Source organism: Mesoplodon mirus (assembly GCF_964341445.2).
Source record: "Mesoplodon mirus genome assembly, chromosome: 3".
Lineage (NCBI taxonomy): Eukaryota > Metazoa > Chordata > Mammalia > Artiodactyla > Ziphiidae > Mesoplodon > Mesoplodon mirus.
Genome location: NC_138978.1, coordinates 5,768,062 through 5,787,984, shown reverse-complemented (window position 1 = coordinate 5,787,984; position 19,923 = coordinate 5,768,062). Strand labels below are relative to the sequence as shown.

At 41.3% G+C, this 19,923-nt stretch overlaps 2 protein-coding genes across 7 annotated transcripts in view; one reads left to right on the top strand and one right to left on the bottom strand.

The window, feature by feature from the left end:
- Positions 1-2,085: 2,085 nt before the first annotated feature.
- On the top strand, positions 2,086-7,088 carry UTS2 (urotensin 2; the record flags this gene model as incomplete). The annotated part of the gene is made up of 4 exons (XM_082612090.1): positions 2,086-2,188; positions 4,201-4,308; positions 5,390-5,433; positions 6,912-7,088. 4 exons carry the CDS (start codon positions 2,086-2,088, stop codon positions 7,023-7,025), a joined length of 369 nt encoding a protein of 122 aa, XP_082468216.1. The 3' UTR covers positions 7,026-7,088.
- A 2,564-nt stretch (positions 7,089-9,652) lies between these two features.
- The window catches only part of PER3 (period circadian regulator 3), a 71,175-nt gene continuing 60,904 nt past the window's right edge, over positions 9,653-19,923 (bottom strand). For all 6 annotated transcript variants that reach the window (XM_082612524.1, XM_082612526.1, XM_082612529.1 and 3 more), the window contains 2 exons: positions 16,494-19,401; positions 9,653-9,839 (listed from right to left, as the gene is read on the bottom strand). In XM_082612524.1, coding sequence (XP_082468650.1) covers positions 19,315-19,401 — 87 coding nt within the window. In that variant the 3' untranslated portion in view covers positions 9,653-9,839; positions 16,494-19,314. The remainder of the gene's footprint in view (positions 9,840-16,493; positions 19,402-19,923) is intronic.

Sequence of the window (19,923 nt, the reverse complement as noted above, 5' to 3'; positions counted from 1 at the left end):
TAGGGTGCGTGGGCTTCAGTAGTTGTGGCTCACGGGCTCTGTAGTTGTGGCACACGGGCTTAGTTGCTCCGCGGCATGTGGGATCTTCCCGGACCAGGGCTCGAACCCATGTCCCCGGTATTGGCAGGCGGATTCTTAACCACTGTGCCACCAGGGAAGTCCCAGTTTGATGAGTTTTGACCAAGGAAACCATTGCCTTGATAAGGTTAGAACATTTTGATTACCCCCAAAAGTTCTTTGTCTCCCCACCGTCAACCCTCCATCTCTCACTGAACTGTTTTTTGATGCCATGGATTCATTTTGCCTGTTCTAGAACTTCATTTAAATGGACTCATGCAATAGGTACTCTTCTGGGTCTGGCTCATTTCACTCAGCATAAAGTTTTTGAGATTTGTCCATGTTGCGTTTATCAGTAGTTCCTTTGCATTGCTGAGTGGAATTCCACTGTGTGATGTAGCACAGCTTATTATCCAGTCCCCTGTTGATGGACACCTGGGTCATTTAGTTATTTACAGCTATGAACATCTGTGTACAGGTGTTTGTCGGATGTATGTTTTCATGTCAAACCTTTTGCTCATTCTTTTAATTGGGTTGCTGACTTATTGAGTTGGGATTCTTTATACATATACTGGAGAAGTCTTTAGTCTAGCATTGGTTTTGTGAATATTTTCTCACAGCTGTGGTTGGCGTTTTCATTTTCTTAACAGTATCTTTCAAGGAGCAGATGTTTCTAATTTTGATGAAGTCCAGTTTATCCATTCTTTTCTTATATGGTTGGTGTCATGTCCAAGAAATATTTGCCTACCCTCAGGTAGTGAAGGTGTTCATTTATTTATTTTTCCTAGAAATTCTTTAGTTTTAACTTTATTTATTTATTTATTTATTTATTTATTTATTTATTTATTTGCGGTACGCGGGCCTCTCACTGTTGTGGCCTCTCCCCTTGCAGAGCACAGGCTCCGGACGTGCAGGCTCAGTGGCCATGGCTCATGGGCCCAGCCGCTGTGCGGCATGTGGGATCCTCCCGGACCGGGGCACGAACCCGTGTCCCCCGCATCGGCAGGCGGACTCTCAATCACTGTGCCACCAGGGAAGCCCTAGTTTTACCTTTTATGTTCAGGTCCAGTACAGGGTTTTGAGCCAAGAGCCGACGTGACCTAACTTAACATGCTAATAGCATCACTGTGCTGTTCTGAGATGAGACTGGTGGGCAGAATGCAGCCTTGAGGATGTCTTCAAGGAGGCTACCGCGACGATCCAGGCTGGGAGCCGCCGGGCAGAGTGGAGGTGCGGAAGAGCAGTGAAATTCTGGAAATACGTATTGGCCAGATTTTCAGGCTTGTTCTTCATCCTCCTTAATAAGTGATATCCAACTTTAAGGAAAGTTACTTCCCTTCTCTGAAGACTCTTATACTCGTAGTTTTACATGAGGCCTAGTGTATGGACACAACTTGCCTTGAGCCTGTTTGCTATGCATTTAACTTATCTTCACTTTTTAAAAATAAATAGCTGGTTTTGAGTTTCATTCCACACGTTGTCATTCTTCAGGCATGGCAGCCCCAAAAACAATATGACAATTCATCTATTCATTCACAAAAGGTTAAAAAAAGGAAAGCAACACATTTCTTGCCATGCTCCACAGTACTTCTGCTGGGTAGGACTCATAAATCCATGTCTCTGCCTTGGCCACTTCAACTCATGTCTTATCCTTTCTTTAACTCATGATTTATTGCTCTCAGTTACTCCTTTTGCCAGATTTATAAACGTAACTGTTCTTTATTTAATACCTATTTTGTACACTAGGCAACAAGACAGTAAATTTATTGTCTATGAGTTGCTACTTTGAAAAATTACATCAATGCAAAGTGATTGTCTTTCAGCCTTCATAGCCAATAAATTTATTTATTTTTTTTTGTAGGGGATGATGTGAGGTCATAGGATAATATATATAATCGCTGATCACAGAATGAGAAGGAACAAGTTGCAGTCAAATGCTCTACCACTGAGCTATATCCCTGAGAAGAAGTAAGTTTAAAGTTCTGACAAACAGAAGCTGAGAAGGAAGAATTCTGTCTCCTGCCAATCATGTATAAGCTGGTCTCCTGCTGTTTGCTTTTCATAGGATGCTTAAATCCTCTCTGGTCTCTTCCTGTCCTTGACTCCAGGGAAGAACCCCTGCAGCTCTCAGGTAAAATGATTTCTTTCCCTTATGTCAGTCTTGAAAGAGTCTTCAAGGGTCTTAAATGCAATGTTAGAGATAAGGGTGAAAATTCTTTCTTAAAGGAGTCTTGTGAAATTAATAGTCCCAGCTATGAAAAGAATGCTGAGGGTCCTTACAACACATCTCAGAGTCAGTAATGGATACAGGTTTTTTTTTTTTTCCTTTCTAAAATGTAAAAGTAGAAGGGTAACATTGCTTATTTAATGCCACTTCTATATTTCTAAGTTATTTTGATCAGCTTTTTTCTTTTTTTTTCAATTTTGAAAATGGCACTAAATTTAAAACATCATTGCTTTTCGTTTCTATTTTAAATGAACTGGATGAATACAGAATTGGTTGTTCCAATTATAGGTTAAAATATTTTTATTGTATCTTATTTTAAGCTAAAAAGTAATCATCTGACATGTGTTATATGAAACAAAAATGTTTATTAAAAAATAAAGAAGTGACTAGCTGGGGCTAGGGATGACACAGATTTCCAAGTACATTTATGTTTTCCTTCTGATTGATGTTTCATTCATTTCAATTCTAAGTTGAATTCTCTTAAAGTGTATCAGTCAAGCAGATACTTATTGTGCTGTTAACTCTTAATTTAGTTTAAGAAATGAAAAGTTTGGTGCTTGGGTATTAGGTTCATAAACATTTTAACTTGTCTTTAATTGTGGATACTTCAGACATTTTTTTAATAAAGGGAAAAATCTCTTCTAAGCCATTGATTTTATAATTTCTACTCTCTAAAGTTTCTCTCAAGCAGCTTCCTGATAATTGTCAAGCTCTAATTCATGCACTATCAGTCAACTTCCACAGTCACTGAACTCATAAGTGGCAGTCATCTTAATGGCTAAATCAGGCATTAACTTTATTGAATCTCTGCTATTTAAAAAAAAGTACAGTGAAAAGCATAAGATGAAACCAAGAATGAACATTCAGATATTATTGTCATCCTCAAAAACTTACATATCATGATTATGATTTTTCCAAACTTAGATGAGTGTAGCATCTCACTTAAATTCTTAACAGGTGGCAGCTTACATTAGAGTTTTTGCCTGAAATTTTTTCCCACTTGTTTCTCCATAAATGATCCTTCATGACATAAACATTTATGTGTGGCCAAATTTTATAGATTTCTCATTAATATTCTTCAGAAGTACTGTGAATGTGCCCAGAAGCCTTCACAATGGCTTGCTCTTTGTTTTCCATTCAAGGTTGTAGCTGAGGATTTGGAAGCCTTAGTGAAGCAAGTGGATAGTACAGGACTCCCCAGAAGCTCTGATCTCCCCACTGCAGCACCTGGCCAAGACTGCTCTGCCAGGGTCCAGAGTCTGCTCACCAGACCTCACACTCACTTCCCACACACCTTGCACACACTTACCATGCATCTTCTATGCCACTAAGCTGACCAAATTTCACCCTGAAAATGTTGCTATAAGCTTCTTTAAAGAGTATTTTAAAGCTCTTTCCTGACAATGTGTCTTGGAGGCCAGGCAGATAAGAGGTGATGCCATCCTATTTGCTTTACAGGAAAAACCTTAACAATACTGTCTTTTAGAAAACCACTCCTTTATTTTTCCTCTCACTCCAATTTCACCACCCATATGTCTAAAAGCAAAAGGCAAAAGGCAGCAGTAGGTAAATAGAAATGAGGAAGAATCACTTTGTAAGTGGAAGTGCTTTTTCACTGTCCCTGTAGCTCAGCCCTGCCCTCTTATTCAAGGCAGTGAGCAGCCTGGCAAGGTCACACAGGCAGGAGGAATCAGAATGAGAGTCACGCGCTTGATTTCCTGTTCTGCTGGCTTGTGAACTGGACTGTAGCATTTCCACTTCTCGGTTAAAATACTACTGACGACAAAACCGGAACTTAGTATTTGAAGGTTTTCTGGTATTATCTCCTTGTCCCTGGTACCCCCCAAAAGACAATGAGGAACAGAACTGATTGAAGAAGCAGCTGAGTTGCTAATATCTATTTCTACTCTGTGTAGCACCTGAAGATGTCAGATCAACTTTGGATGAGCTGGAAAGAGATTCCCTTCTGCAGATGCTGCCAGAGATGTCAGGTGCAGAGATAGGAGATGGTCTTAGGAAAGCAGGTAAAATGATTCTTGTGTTTACAGCCTATCTGATTTGATTTGATTTTTTTTTTTTTGGCGGTCGCGGGCCTCTCACTGTTGTGGCCTCTCCCGTTGCGGAGCACAGGCTCAGCGGCCACGGCTCACGGGCCCAGCCACTCCGCGGCATGTGGGATCTTCCCGGACCGGGGCACGAACCCGTGTCCCCTGCATCGGCAGGCGGACTCTCAACCACTGCACCACCAGGGAAGCCCCTAGCCTGTCTGATTTTTTTTGCCACTGAATTTACTCCCTGTGCTCATCAATTAGATGAGATAAAATCCTATTTTGGAATATAAAGATCAGCTATATAAAATGAGTTAGTTACCCAACACTCTCCCCTCTGGGCATAAAGACTTCCTCTGACATCTTCTGTTTTCTTTTTCTCAGCAACTCCTTCCAAGCATCCTGCTCTACTTGGTCCCTCAGTATATCTGTTCTCTGTATGGACTTTTATTCTGGGGGGAAGGAGGGCATTATCCCAGTTTTCAATAAGTGAAATTTACAATCCTGGTTTCCCACTTACTCAAGTCTTAAGCAAATTAATCTATCTGTACCTCAGTTTCTTAAACCAGTAAAGGGAATGATAAAAATGCCCATCTCATGGGGTTACTGTGAAGTTCAGTCAATGAGAAAATGCAAGTAAAATGTTCAGCACAGTGGCACACAAAGTAATCCATGAAATGGCAGCTTTTACTATTTTCTCTGTCACTGTATTCCTCCCGGCACTGATAGAAATGCTCAGGACATTCTGGAAACAAAATGGAGTATTTTAATAGACCTTGTTTAGTAGAAAGAATTTCACTTGTTATAAAATATTTTTGATAAACTACTGAACTGCTAACTCAGGAAAATGCAGTGCCCTTTGCGAATTCCGGAAGCGAGAAAGAACCAGGTGCCTGCCTATCTTCCTTCAAGTAAATATCACTGTGGTGTGAAAAAAAGGAAAATCAGAAACTAGACATGATTTAGGAATATTCTATTTTGTGTGTTTTAAATAAGACAAGTGTAAAATGGAAATAATAGATCTGATGATGAGTGGTTTCAAAATACTGTTTTCCAGATCTTGGTACCAACATTTTTTACCCAAGAGGAAGTTTGAGAAAGGTAAGTAGCTCCATCATGAGAATTACGTTACAAAAGTGAGCATGCTATTCCTTGACTTTAGAGGAGCCTCAATTCATGAACCAGTCGAGCATTTTTGGTAGAAATCACACCTTAAAATAACTGGTCAGTCAGTATTACTTCAAAGCATGTTCCAAATTTTGATCCATATAAATGTGGATCAACAAGAACTTATCCAGTGCCCATTTTGGATAAATTATTGTAACGAGTTTAAGAGAATAAAAAATAGATAAGGCCCCTGCCCTCAAGTTTGTCACCCACTTGTGCTGTGTCATTGATCATCTTCACGTGGTCCGAGGACCAGCAGTATTAGTATCATGTGGAAGCTTGTGAGAAATGCAGACTCTTAGACCCCACCCCCCAGCACCTACCGAATCAAAATCTGCATCTTACCAAGATTCCCCAGGTGATTCTTATGTACATTAAATAAAGTATGACAAGCACTGCCATATGATGTCTAAATAGAAGAAAGACATGGTCAAAACCCTGAGGTGTCATATGTGTGATAGAGCAGAGTATGAAGGAAATCATTTTGGGTGCAGCAGACTGTGATTGGGATTGATGAATGATAATATTAAATGGTTAGAAATGGTGCACAGTTAATGGAGGACCTTAAACACTAAAAGAAAAATCTGTATTTGATCATTATCAACCCCTCAAACTCTAAATTAGTGTCTCCTAAGGGGTTTTCCAGGTATACCAGTCCCACGAGCCAGCCTACAGTGACGCCCTGGGTTCTGGCCCCTCTCCCTGTCCTGGTAATTCTTTATGTACATTATTAGCATGTTAAAGCCTCCAGGAAATGAGATAAGCGTATTTAATTTTAACCAAGCATTTCCCAAATATTTTGACTGGAGACACCTTTTCTTGGTGTAGCACCCATTACTATCCTTATAAAAATATACTCTGGAATCCCTCAATTCTGAAGATGGCATACACCACCTGAGGCCCCAGGGCAGGTAAACCATCCAGAGGGGATGGGGATGGCTTCTACGTTAAACGTTATCATTCAGATGTTTATATTGTTCCGAATAGAAGGGTTATGATGAAAGACTCTAAAATCATAAAGGTGATTAGGATTTGCTCATGAAATCCCAGAAAAAAAAATGTAAGGGTCCATGCTTAAAGAAGTTAATTTCAAGGCAAATAAAAGGCCTACTTTACAGAGAAGACAGTAAATGGACAGAACATGTTACTGACAGATTTAAATAGAAATAGGTCAATGAGGGTTTAGGCAAGTTCACGGCAATCACAGGGCTAAACAGACTGGATGGACCACAGGTAGGGCACAAGGAGACCTTCCAGAGCCTACACGCTGGGCGCTCACCACAATTCTATCCCATAAAACAGCAAGAAAACACTTTTTAAAGTTCCTACATTGGAACTAAGGTTCGTATTTGTGTGTGTAGGACTCAATTCATTGATAACCTGTTTTTTTATTTGGATTGTTTTAATTTCAGGCTTTCTCAGGACAAGATCCCAACATTTTCTTGAGTCACCTTTTAGCCAAAATCAGGAAACCAAACAAGAAACGAGGAACTCCCTCTGAATGCTTCTGGAAATACTGCGTCTGAAGTGACATGAACATCTACTAGTCAACTCAAAACCAACCATCTCAGAAAAAGTAAAATAAAAACGCTTGATTTGAAAGCAGTATAGATGAAAAACTAGGCAAGCTATACCCTGTTCATTATTATTTGGAAAATAAATCCTCTATGTTTTGCAAATATCATGAGTGGTTATTTTACTTATAAACATATCCTGAAAATCTATCCATCAATTTATCTTTAAAGAATTATCTAAAAGTTTAAAAGTAAACAAATAAGTGAACAGAAGCAAATACTAAGAAGAAAAAATCATAAAAGAAAATTTTAGTTAAAATAGTAAAACTACAAATCATTTAACTTACATTATCTTAGTAGTGATGTCCTCTCAACCCTTAAAAATAACAACGTGAGTTATTACTTAAAAAACAAAAGATCAGTATCTTAGCTTGGAAAAGCGTCCAAAGTGAAGGATGCCTAAAGATGAGGGCTGGGAACAGTCTGAATTCTCCTTTGTTTTTGAAGGAGGGCGTCCACACACTCCGATCCCCTCTCCCTTAGTTAACCTAAGTACTGAACACTTGAAAACTTTAATCTCTTAACACTGAAGCTTGTTTGATGTCAGTTTCTGTGAGCTCAAGGAGCACAGTACTAGAAAAATACCTTCATAATCTGTTTCTTAGAGAAGAAACTTGAGGTGGGATTTAAGATTGTGGAATGGAAGATATAGCCTGGTTTGTTAATTTTTAAAAACCATGTGCGTGTGTGCACATACTAACTTATCCTCTTAATACATCTATACCATCGTAGCTTATCTATGTATAGAGCATGGAGCTGAGACCCGCGAGCTCCACGCAGCTCCCAGCACGGCCTATGCCCGCGGGAGAGCCCTTCTCATGGGAAACCCAGGCTCCCCTTCTCGGCCCTGTCACCAATCACACCCCCAACTCAGAAGGAATGAAAGGTCAGGTCTGCACCAAACAGCCACATAATCGGTATTGATCTTGTCAACAACCACCCAAAATCTCTTTAGAGCACAGGTCTGATAAATCTTCCCTTTCCTTGTCTAAGACATCAAGAACAAATCTGTAGGCAAGTTGTTTCCAGCTTGAAGGATGGATGTGTCATCTCGGGAACATGCTGACATGTGGCTGTGAGGATGCTGTGGCATCGCTCGCTGCTGAAATTCAACTGAATCCAGTTCCCTAACACAGGACTCTGGCCCCACAAGTGCCGGTATGTTTATGACACCAGCAAGAGCTTAGGGTGGATTCCATCGCCGTAGGATCCCAAATCCCTCCCGTTTTGTGATACTAGGCAGCTGCTCTTACAGCCGGGGCTCTGGCGTCAAGTCATTGCTCCCACCCAGCTCTGAGCCCCCGGCCAGGTCATCCGGCTCTCTCCGCCCCCGTATCCTTCTCTGTAAAATGAGGGCAGTGACGCTGCTTATTTCGTGGTTGTATTAAATGAGATAATTCATGGGAAGCACCAGAGCAGTACCTGCGGGAGGAGTGCACATCCCATCAACGCTGAGCTCTCTTCCCTTCTTGGGTTGCTGTCGTTTTATTATGACAGGAAGTGCAGGTGGTTTGAAAGGTGTAACATTTAGCAAGTCCTGTTGGCTTCAGGATCCAGATTCATATTTTAATTCCAAGATTCTGTTGCTGCCAGTTCCACAGTCAGACTTTGTGAAACACAGGTTCACTCTACAGAATCTGAAAGAGTAATCTTGATAACTAAATTTTGTAAATTAGGCATTAAAATTAGTATTAAAGGGACTTCCCTGGTGGCGCAGTGGTTAAGAATCCACCTGCCAACGCAGGGGACATGGGTTTGAGCCCTGGTCCGGGAAGATCCCACATGCCGCGGAGCAACTAAGCCTGTGTACCACAACTATTGAGCCTGCGCTCTAGAGCCCGTGAGCCACAACTACTGAGCCTATGCTCTAGAGCCTGCGAGCCACAACTACTGAGCCTGCACTCTAGAGCCCACGAGCCACAACTACTGAGCCTGCGCTCTAGAGTCCGTGAGCCACAACTACCGAGCCTGTGCTCTAGAGCCCGCAAGCCACAACTACTGAGCCTGTGCTCTAGAGCCCGCGAGCCACAACTACCGAGCCTGTGCTCTAGAGCCCGCAAGCCACAACTACCGAGCCTGTGCTCTAGAGCCCGTGAGCCACAACTACCGAGCCTGTGCTCTAGAGCCCGCGAGCCACAACTACTGAAGCTGCATGCCCAGAGCCCACACTCCACTACAAGAGAAGCCACTGCAGTGAGAAGCCTGTGCACCGCAACGAAGGGTAGCCCCCGCTCGCCACAACTAGAGAAACAAAGACTCAACACAGCCAAAAATTAAAAAAAAAAAAATTGGTATTAAAAAACATGTATATTTGCTCAGAACCCAATAAGCTCCTCCCAGTGCGGAAGTGAGGACTAAATGCTGTGTTGTCACCGAGCAGGACCTTGGACGCAGAGATGACAGGGACGCAGAGATGACAGAGACGCAGACTCAGAGTGACCCTAACGTGAGCACCCTGTGGTGTCTCTCAATCTCAGTAAATATTCCTCAACGATATAAAATACACATTCAGGGCAAAGGTTTGTTGATGCAGTGCAAGAAATTTCTCAAGTTTTACATGTATACCATTTATTGTTTTTGCTTAAAAAAGATACCCGATTAAAATATTAATAACCATTAAAAACAAGTAAATTCACAGTTAATTATAAACTCAGTTAAAAGAAAATTTCCATTTGTATTAAATTTACCTTGTGAGTTATGATGAAGCTGCACTTAATTGTAAAACGATTCCATTCCCACAGCATTCTGTTGTTCATAAATCCTGACCTCTTTTTTTTTTTTTTTTTTTTTTTCTTTTTTTTTTCTTTTTATTAGTTTCTGCTTTATAACAAAGTGAATCAGTCATACATATACATCTGTTCCCACATCCCTTCCCTCATGCATCTCCCTCCCTCCCACCCTCCCCATCCCACCCCTCCAGGCGGTCACAAAGCACCGAGCTGATCTCCCTGTGCTATGCGGCTGCTTCCCACTATCTATCTACCCTATGTTTGGTAGTGTACATATGTCCATGCCTCTCTTTCGCTTTGTCACAGCTTACCCTTCCCCCTCCCCATATCCTCAAGTCCATTCTCAAGTAGGTCTGTGTCTTTTTTCCCGTTTTACCCCTAGGTTCTTCATGACATTTTTTTTTTAAATTCCGTATATATGTGTTAGCATACGGTATTTGTCTTTCTCTTTCTGACTTACTTCACTCTGTATGACAGACTCTAGGTCTATCCACCTCATTACAAATAGCTCAGTTTCATTTGTTTTTATGGCTGAGTAATATTCCATTGTATATATGTGCCACATCTTCTTTATCCATTCATCCGATGATGGACACTTAGGTTGTTTCCAGCTCCGGGCTATTGTGAATAGAGCTGCGATGAACATTTTGGTACATGTCTCTTTTTGAATTATGGTTTTCTCAGGGTATATGCCCAGTAGTGGGATTGCTGGGTCATATGGTAGTTCTATTTGTAGTTTTTTAAGGAACCTCCATACCGTTCTCCATAGTGGCTGTACCAATTCACATTCCCACCAGCAGTGCAAGAGTGTTCCCTTTTCTCCACACCCTCTCCAGCATTTATTGTTTCTAGATTTCTTGATGATGGCCATTCTGACTGGTGTGAGATGATATCTCATTGTAGTTTTGATTTGCATTTCTCTAATGATTAATGATGTTGAGCATTCTTTCATGTGTTTGTTGGCAGTCTGTATATCTTCTTTGGAGAAATGCCTATTTAAGTCTTCTGCCCATTTTTGGATTGGGTTGTTTGTTTTTTTGCTATTGAGCTGCAAGAGCTGTTTATAAATTTTGGAGATTAATCCTTTGTCAGTTGCTTCATTTGCAAATATTTTCTCCCATTCTGAGGGTTGTCTTTTGGTCTTGTTTATGGTTTCCTTTGCTGTGCAAAAGCTTTGAAGTTTCATTAGGTCCCATTTGTTTATCTTTGTTTTTATTTCCATTTCTCTAGGAGGTGGGTCCAAAAGGATCTTGCTGTGATTTATGTCATAGAGTGTTCTACCTATGTTTTCCTCTAAGAGTTTGATAGTTTCTGGCCTTACATTTAAGTCTTTAATCCATTTTGAGCTTATTTTTGTGTATGGTGTTAGGGAATGATCTAATCTCAAACTTTTACATGTCCCTGTCCAGTTTTCCCAGCACCACTTATTGAAGAGGCTGTCCTTTCTCCACTGTACATTCCTGCCTCCTTTATCAAAGATAAGTTGGCCATATGTGCGTGGGTTTATCTCTGGGCTTTCTATCCTGATCCACTGATCTATCTTTCTGTTTTTATGCCAGTACCACACTGTCTTGATTACTGTAGCTTTGTAGTATAGTCTGAAGTCAGGGAGCCTGATTCCTCCAGCTCCGTTTTTCGTTCTCAAGATTGCTTTGGCTATTCGGGGTCTTTTGTTTTTCCAAACAAATTTTGAAATTTTTTGTTCTAGTTCTGTGAAAAATGCCAGTGGTAGTTTGATAGGGATTGCATTGAATCTGTAGATTGCTTTGGGTAGTAGAGTCATTTTCACAATATTGATTCTTCCAATCCAGGAGCATGGTATATCTCTCCATCTATTTGTATCATCTTTAATTTCTTTCATCAGTGTCTTATAATTTTCTGCATACAGGTCTTTTGTCTCCTTAGGTAGGTTTATTCCTAGATATTTTATTCTTTTTGTTGCAATGGTAAATGGGAGTGTTTTCTTGATTTCATTTTCAGATTTTTCATCATTAGTGTACAGGAATGCCAGAGATTTCTGTACATTAATTTTGTATCCTGCTACTTTACCAAATTCATTGATTAGCTCTAGTAGTTTTTTGGTAGCATCTTTAGGATTCTCTATGTATAGTATCATGTCATCTGCAAACAGTGACAGCTTTACTTCTTCTTTTCCGATTTGGATTCCTTTTATTTCCTTTTCTTCTCTGATTGCTGTGGCTAAAACTTCCAAAACTATGTTGAATAAGAGTGGTGAGAGTGGGCAGCCTTGTCTTGTTCCTGATCTTAGAGGAAATGGTTTCAGTTTTTCACCATTGAGGACAATGTTGGCTGTGGGTTTGTCATATATGGCCTTTATTATGTTGAGGAAAGTTCCCTCTATGCCTACTTTCTGCAGGGTTTTTATCATAAATGGGTGTTGAATTTTGTCGAAAGCTTTCTCTGCATCTATTGAGATGATCATATGGTTTTTCTCCTTCAACTTGTTAATATGGTGTATCACATTGATTGATTTCCGTATATTGAAGAATCCTTGCATTCCTGGAATAAACCCCACTTGATCATGGTGTATGATCCTTTTAATGTGCTGTTGGATTCTGTTTGCTAGTATTTTGTTGAGGATTTTTGCATCTATGTTCATCAGTGATATTGGCCTGTAGTTTTCTTTCTTTGTGACATCCTTGCCTGGTTTTGGTATCAAGGTGATGGTGGCCTCGTAGAATGAGTTTGGGAGTGTTCCTTCCTCTGATATTGTTTGGAAGAGTTTGAGAAGGATGGGTGTTAGCTCTTCTCTAAATGTTTGATAGAATTCGCCTGTGAAGCCATCTGGTCCTGGGCTTTTGTTTGTTGGAAGATTTTTAATCACAGTTTCAATTTCAGTGCTTGTGATTGGTCTATTCATATTTTCTATTTCTTCCTGAGTCAGTCTTGGCAGGTTGTGCATTTCTAAGAATTTGTCCATCTCTTCCAGGTTGTCCATTTTATGGGCATAGAGTTGCTTATAGTAATCTCTCATGATCTTTTGTATTTCTGCAGTGTCAGTTGTTACTTCTCCTTTTTCATTTCTAATTCTATTGATTTGAGTCTTCTCCCTTTTTTTCTTGATGAGTCTGGCTAATGGTTTATCAATTTTGTTTATCTTCTCAAAGAACCAGCTTTTAGTTTTATTGATCTTTGCTATCGTTTCCTTCATTTCTTTTTCATTTATTTCTGATCTGATTTTTATGATTTCTTTCCTTCGGCTAACTTTGGGATGTTTTTGTTCTTCTTCCTCTAATTGCTTTAGGTGCAAGGTTAGGTTGTTTATTCGAGATGTTTCCTGTTTCTTAAGGTGGGATTGTATTGCTATAAACTTCCCTCTTAGAACTGCTTTTGCTGCATCCCATAGGTTTTGGGTCGTCGTGTCTCCATTGTCATTTGTTTCTAGGTATTTTTTAATTTCCCCTTTGATTTCTTCAGTTATCACTTCGTTATTAAGTAGTGTATTGTTTAGCCTCCATGTGTTTGTATTTTTTACAGCTCTTTTCCTGTAATTGATATCTAGTCTCATAGCATTGTGGTCAGAAAAGATACTTGATACAATTTCAATTTTCTTAAATTTACCAAGGCTTGATTTGTGACCCAAGATATGATCTATCCTGGAGAATGTTCCATGAGCACTTGAGAAAAATGTGTATTCTGTTGTTTTTGGGTGGAATGTCCTATAAATATCAATTAAGTCCATCTTGTTTAATGTATCATTTAAAGCTTGTGTTTCCTTATTTATTTTCATTTTGGATGATCTGTCCATTGGTGAAAGTGGGGTGTTAAAGTCCCCTACTATAATTGTGTTACTGTCGATTTCTCCTTTTATGGCTGTTAGTATTTGCCTTATGTATTGAGGTGCTCCTATGTTTGGTGCATAAATATTTACAATTGTTATATCTTCTTCTTGGATCGATCCCTTGATCATTATGTAGTGTCCTTCTTTGTCTCTTCTAGTAGTCTTTATTTTAAAGTCTATTTTGTCTGATATGAGAATTGCTACTCCAGCTTTCTTTTGGTTTCCGTTTGCATGGAATATCTTTTTCCATCCCCTTACTTTCAGTCTGTATGTGTCTCTAGGTCTGAAGTGGGTCTCTTGTATACAGCATATATCTGGGTCTTGTTTTTGTATCCATTCAGCCACTCTGTGTCTTTTGGTGAGAGCATTTAGTCCATTTACATTTAAGGTAATTATTGATATGTATGTTCCTATTCCCATTTTCTTAATTGTTTTGGGTTCGTTATTGTAGGTCTTTTCCTTCTGTTGTGTTTCTTGCCTAGAGAAGTTCCTTTAGCATTTGTTGTAAAGCTGGTTTGGTGGTGCTGAACTCTCTCAGCTTTTGCTTGTCTGTAAACGTTTTAATTTCTCCATCAAATCTGAATGAGATCCTTGCTGGGTAGAGTAATCTTGGTTGCAGGTTTTTCTCTTTCATCACTTTAATTATGTCCTGCCACTCCCTTCTGGCTTGTAGAGTTTCTGCTGAGAGATCAGCTGTTATCCTGATGGGGATTCCCTTGTGTGTTATTTGTTGTTTTTGCCTTGCTGCTTTTAATATGATTTCTTTGTGTTTAATTTTTGACAGTTTGATTAATATGTGTCTTGGCGTATTTCTCCTTGGATTTATTCTGTATGGGACTCTCTGTGCCTCCTGGACTTGATTAACTATTTCCTTTCCCATATTAGGGAAGTTTTCAACTATAATCTCTTCAAATATTTTCTCAGTCCCTTTCTTTTTCTCTTCTTCTTCTGGAACCCCTATAATTCGAATGTTGGTGCGTTTAATGTTGTCCCAGAGGTCTCTGAGACTGTCCTCTGTTCTTTTCATTCTTTTTTCTTTATTTTGCTCTGCAGCAGTTATTTCCACTATTTTATCTTCCACCTCACTTATCCGTTCTTCTGCCTCAGTTATTCTGCTATTGATCCCGTCTAGAGTATTTTTTATTTCATGTATTGTGTTTTTAATCGATGCTTGATTCATCTTTAGTTCTTCTAGGTCCTTGTTAACTGTTTCTTGCATTTTGTCTATTCTATTTCCAAGATTTTGGATCTGGGAAATAGAATCTTGGATCATCTTTACCATCATTATTCTGAATTCTTTTTCAGGTAGACTGCCTATTACCTCTTCATTTGTTAGGTCTGGTGGGTTTTTATCTTGCTCCTTCTCCTGCTGTGTGTTTTTCTGTCTTCTCATTTTGCTTATGTTACTGTGTTTGGGGTCTCCTTTTTGCAGGCTGCCGGTTCGTAGTTCCCGTTGTTTTTGGTGTCTGTTGCCAGTGGCTAAGGTTGGTTTAGTGGGTTGTGTAGGCTTCCTGGTGGAGGGGACTAGTGCCTGTGTTCTGGTGGATGAGGCTGGATCTTGTCTTTCTGGTGAGCAGGTCCACGTCTGGTGGTGTGTTTTGGGGTGTCTGCGGACTTTTTATGATTTTAGGCCACCTCTCTGGTAATGGGTGGCGTTGTGTTCCTGTCTTGCTAGTTGTTTGGCATAGGGTGTCCAGCACTGTAGCTTGCTGGTCGTTGAGTGAAGCTGGGTGCTGGTGTTGAGATGGAGATCTCTGGAAGATTTTTGCCGTTTGATATTATGTGGAGCTGGGAGGTCTCTTGTGGACCAGTGTCCTGAAGTTGGCTCTCCCACCTCAGAGGCACAGCACTGACTCCGGGCTCCTCAATTTGGGATGATGTGTTGTCTATTCATGTATTCCACAGATGCAGGGTACATCAAGTTGATTGTGGAGCTTTAATCCGCTGCTTCTGAGGCTGCTGGGAGAGGTTTCCCTTTCTCTTCTTTGTTCTCACAGCTCCTGGGTCTCAGCTTTGGATTTGGCCCCGCCTCTGCGTGTTGGTCGCCGGAGGGCGTCTGTTCTTCGCTCAGGCAGGACAGGATTAAAGGAGCAGCCACTTCGGGGACTCTTGCTCACTCAGGCCGGGCGGGAGGGCGGGGCATGGAGTGCGGGGCGAGCCTGCAGCAGCAGAGGTCGGCGTGACGTTGCACCAGCCCGAGGCGCACCGTGCGTTCTCCCAGGGAAGCCGCCCCTGGATCCCGGGACCCCGGCAGTGGCGGGCTGCACAGGCTCCCGGAAGGGCGGTGTGGGCAGTGACCCGCGCTCGCACACAGGCTTCTTGGCGGCAGCAGCAGCAGCCCCAGCGTCCCACGCCCGTCACTGGGCTCCGCGCTTTCAGTCGCGACTCGCGCCCGTCTGTGGAGCCCCTTTAAGCAGCGCTCTTAATCCCCTCTCCTCGTGCACCAGGAAACCAAGAGGGAAGAAAAAGTCTCTTGCCTCTTCGGCAGCTCCAGAGTTTTCCCGGACTCCCTGCCGGCTAGCTGTGGCACACTAGCCCCCTTCACGCTGAGTTCTCGCCGCCAGCCCCAGTCCTCTCTCCGCGCTCTGACCGAAGCCCGAGCCTCAGCCTCCAGCGCCGCGCGCCCCGGCGGGCGAGCAGACAAGCCTCTCGGGCTGGTGAGTGCCGCTCGGCACCGATCCTCTGTGTGGGGATCTCTCCGCTTTGCCCTACCCAGGTATGTGGGGAGTTTCTTGCCTTTTGGGAGGTCTGGGGTCTTATGCCAGCGTTCAGTAGGTGTTCTGTAGGAGTTGTTCCATGTGTAGCTGTATTTCTGGTGTATCCGTGGGCAGGAAGGTGATCTCCGTGTCTTACTCTTCCGCCATCTTTCCCGGAAGTACCAATCCTGACCTCTTATCCAAGAAAATACAGCTTTTTGGTAACATTTATGTAAACACTGAAGCCTATAGTATACATTTTTATTACCAATTTCTATAGTTATCGATACAAAAAGTTAATAAACTTGAACAGCTGTTTAAGCTTTGGGGGGAGCCCCCCTGGGGGGCGGCACCACTGAACCTCGTCTGCTCATCCTCAGCAGCGGAAGCATCATGGTCCAAACTCTAAATACGCCAATTCGGCGACTTATCAAAGTATCAAAACTACAAATGGTTTTATAGATCTGCTTACAAAAGCACCAATTTTAAATTGACCCTAAATGTGTAGTAAGGCAAAGAAATAAGCAAATGTCAATAAAACAAACGTCCAGAAAGAATCGAAAAGAGGGCTTATATTAGAGAAGGTCAGGTTTAAAAAACGTGTTCACAAATGCAGAACAGTCCTCTGATTGCTCCATGTCATTTTTGATTTAAACAAATTAAAAAGGTTATCACTACAGAAGGTCACAGCGATTCTACTGATGGACAATATCCAGGCTGGTTCATTTTTTTAAATTTGATTTTTCACCAAGGGCAAAAATACCACACAACTTGACCAACACAACAAGGGCTTCAGAGATCATTTAACAATCGAGATGGAGTGGAATAGGAGAGTTCTCTATTTGTAAGACAGGAATATGGGCATGGAACAGCTTAAAGTGAGAAAATTCCAGGAAATGTCATGGGCATCATTTGAAAATGGTTCTGACACCTGAAGAAAGATTTACCTTCCAGGAAACACAGTTGGCCCCCCGTATTCCTGGTGGGGAGAGTCGAGGAGGGGTGTAGAATCCTGAATGTGGATCCGCGGGTACAGAGGGCTGACTGTACCACCATGTTATAGAAGGGGCTTGAGCATCCATGGATTTTAGCATCTGCGAGGGGGTCCTGGAACCAATCTCCTGCAGATTCGAGAGACGTCTGTTCCACTTTAGAAAGTAAATCTAAGCTACGAGGCTTGAAAATCAGAGTCCAGCAGCATTGTAGATAGAAAGGTTGATTCTCATAATTATGATCAGGATGCCTTTTATAAAAAACTATAAAACTTGAAAGGAAGAAGTGTTTTCCTAAAACAAAAAAAAAACAACAAAAAACACAACAACAAAAAAAGAAAAGTAAGTTAGTTTGTTGCATGTTATTTAAAAGAGAAAAGGTTATTCCAGCCTTCATTTTCTTCTGTTCCTGGTTCTGATCTACATGGGTGTGAACTGCACGTCATTCCAAGTTTGAGAAGGAATCATCACTTCTCTAAGAAGAGGGGGCTCACTTATCATGTAAACAACTCACTCACTTCTTAAAAGACACAACTTCAGCAGGCCCAGGAAGCCCTTATTTGTGGCAGATTCTGCAACCCTCTTGGCTAGGGACCTCCCGTAGGCCCCTTACCCCTATTTAAGGGCAACACTTACCCCTATTTAAGGACAAAAAGAAGGCAGTGCCAATCAGACCTCTGGCGGGGATTGAGAGACCTTCTTTTGTGTAAATTGGTTGGAAAGAGTTAACTGTTAGTTTTGATAAGATAACATTTAAACACACACGCATATAAGAACAACATTAACTCTTACATAACTCTAAAAACTTTTTGCAGTTATTATCTAAAAATTTCAAAAGGGATGAGTCAGAAGCTGATTGAGCTAGAAGCTCTTTTGTTTTAACATTACACATGCAAAAGCTAATTTAAACCCTGCAAAGAATAAGCTCATTGTTAAGCTGATCCATTTTTAACTAAGACTTTGAGAATTTCAGTGGAAGGTAGAAAATCAAAAGGAAAAGCATCTACAAAAATGAAGGTCAAAATTCAACTCTACAAGCTAGGAATTTCCGGTACGCCAATGGACAACACATTTTCATACTGGTCAATGCTGAAGTGATCTGTGTTGTGTTGTGAGAAAACTGGAATGTCAGACCCTAACTGTGGAGGGATGTGTCACTGTGCAAAGACCAGGTGAGGGCACTGTATTTATGGACACTGTTAGGAAAGGTATATGGCCCACAGCGGGGATTTCTTGAAGTCTCTAACAGGGGGAAATGATTCATGTAACAACAGAACAAAATCAATGAGGCTAAGGTTTGGGGCTCTTTCTAGCTATACTTTTTTTAAAAATAAATTTATTTATTTTATTTATTTTATTTTTGGCTGCACTGGGTCTTCTTGCTGCACGTGGGCCTTCTCTAGTTGAGGCGAGCAGGGGCTACTCTTCATTGTGGTGCGCGGGCTTCTCATTGCGGTGGCTTCTCTTGTTGCAGAGCACGGGCTCTAGGTGCGCGGGCTTCAGTAGTTGTGGTGCATGGGCTCAGTAGTTGTGGCTCACGGGCTCTAGAGCACAGGCTCTGTAGTTGTGGTGCACTGGCTTAGTTGCTCCACGCATGTGGGATCTTCCCAGACCAGGGATTGAGCCCGTGTCCCCTGCATTGGCAGGCAGATTCTTAACCACTGCACCACCAGGGAAGTCCTCTAGCTATACTGCTAATTGTAATTTATTTGGGGTGACATCTGAAATAAAGTTTGACTGTACACATACCTCTTTAGAGGTCATCCAATCTCATTAGAGGACAGCTAAACTAGAAAAAGAGTCTATTTGACAGTTTAAATACATTGGGGAAAAAGACAAGTAAAAGAGTCTATATACAATGTCTGCTTCAGGAAAATGATGTCTGTTAAAAATCAGGAAGGAAAAAGCTTAATATTCAATGATAACTTCATGGTCATTTAAGACCTAGGGGTTTATAGAGAATCACAAGGAGGTCTAGCTGTCCCACAGGCCTGGAGAGGGAGTACACGTGCATCTTCAGAGTCACTCAACTGCTGCTTCTGCTGGATCCGGACCACAGGATTCTGCAGCATCACCAGCTGAATCTCCGTTTTCGCAAGTGACACAGCCCTCCAAAAAGGAACAAGAGCAGGCAGGTTATTTGATGTGAAGTCACCTGAAAAGTTTTTAAACCAGTAAAATGCCGGCCAAACAACCTGTGTCTCATTCTCCCACTTATTCACATCTAAGACTATCCATTAGATTTCATTCCTTATTATTAGAAGGGAGATGACAGCAATTGTTTAAATACTTTTGCTTAAATTGTTTTGGGGCTCATTCTTCATATACTCTTCCCACAGAAATTCCTGCTCGGCATGAATCCTAAATCCTAAATCCTAAATCCTCTGGTGTGAATCTTACATCTTGAGTTTCAACCCTTTTCAAACATGCATGCATATTTGACAGGCACATCTTATACTCTCCTCCCCAGTCAATCACATATGAAAGCAGGTGTCTTTACTCCTAACTGCCCCGTAACATTCCAACTGGTGGAAGAAAAAAACACTTGGAGCCAAAAAGACCTGTATTCAAAATCTGAAGACCTGTGAGCACTTACACAGTCGTCCTTTAGTTTGTGCAGAGGGCTTGGTT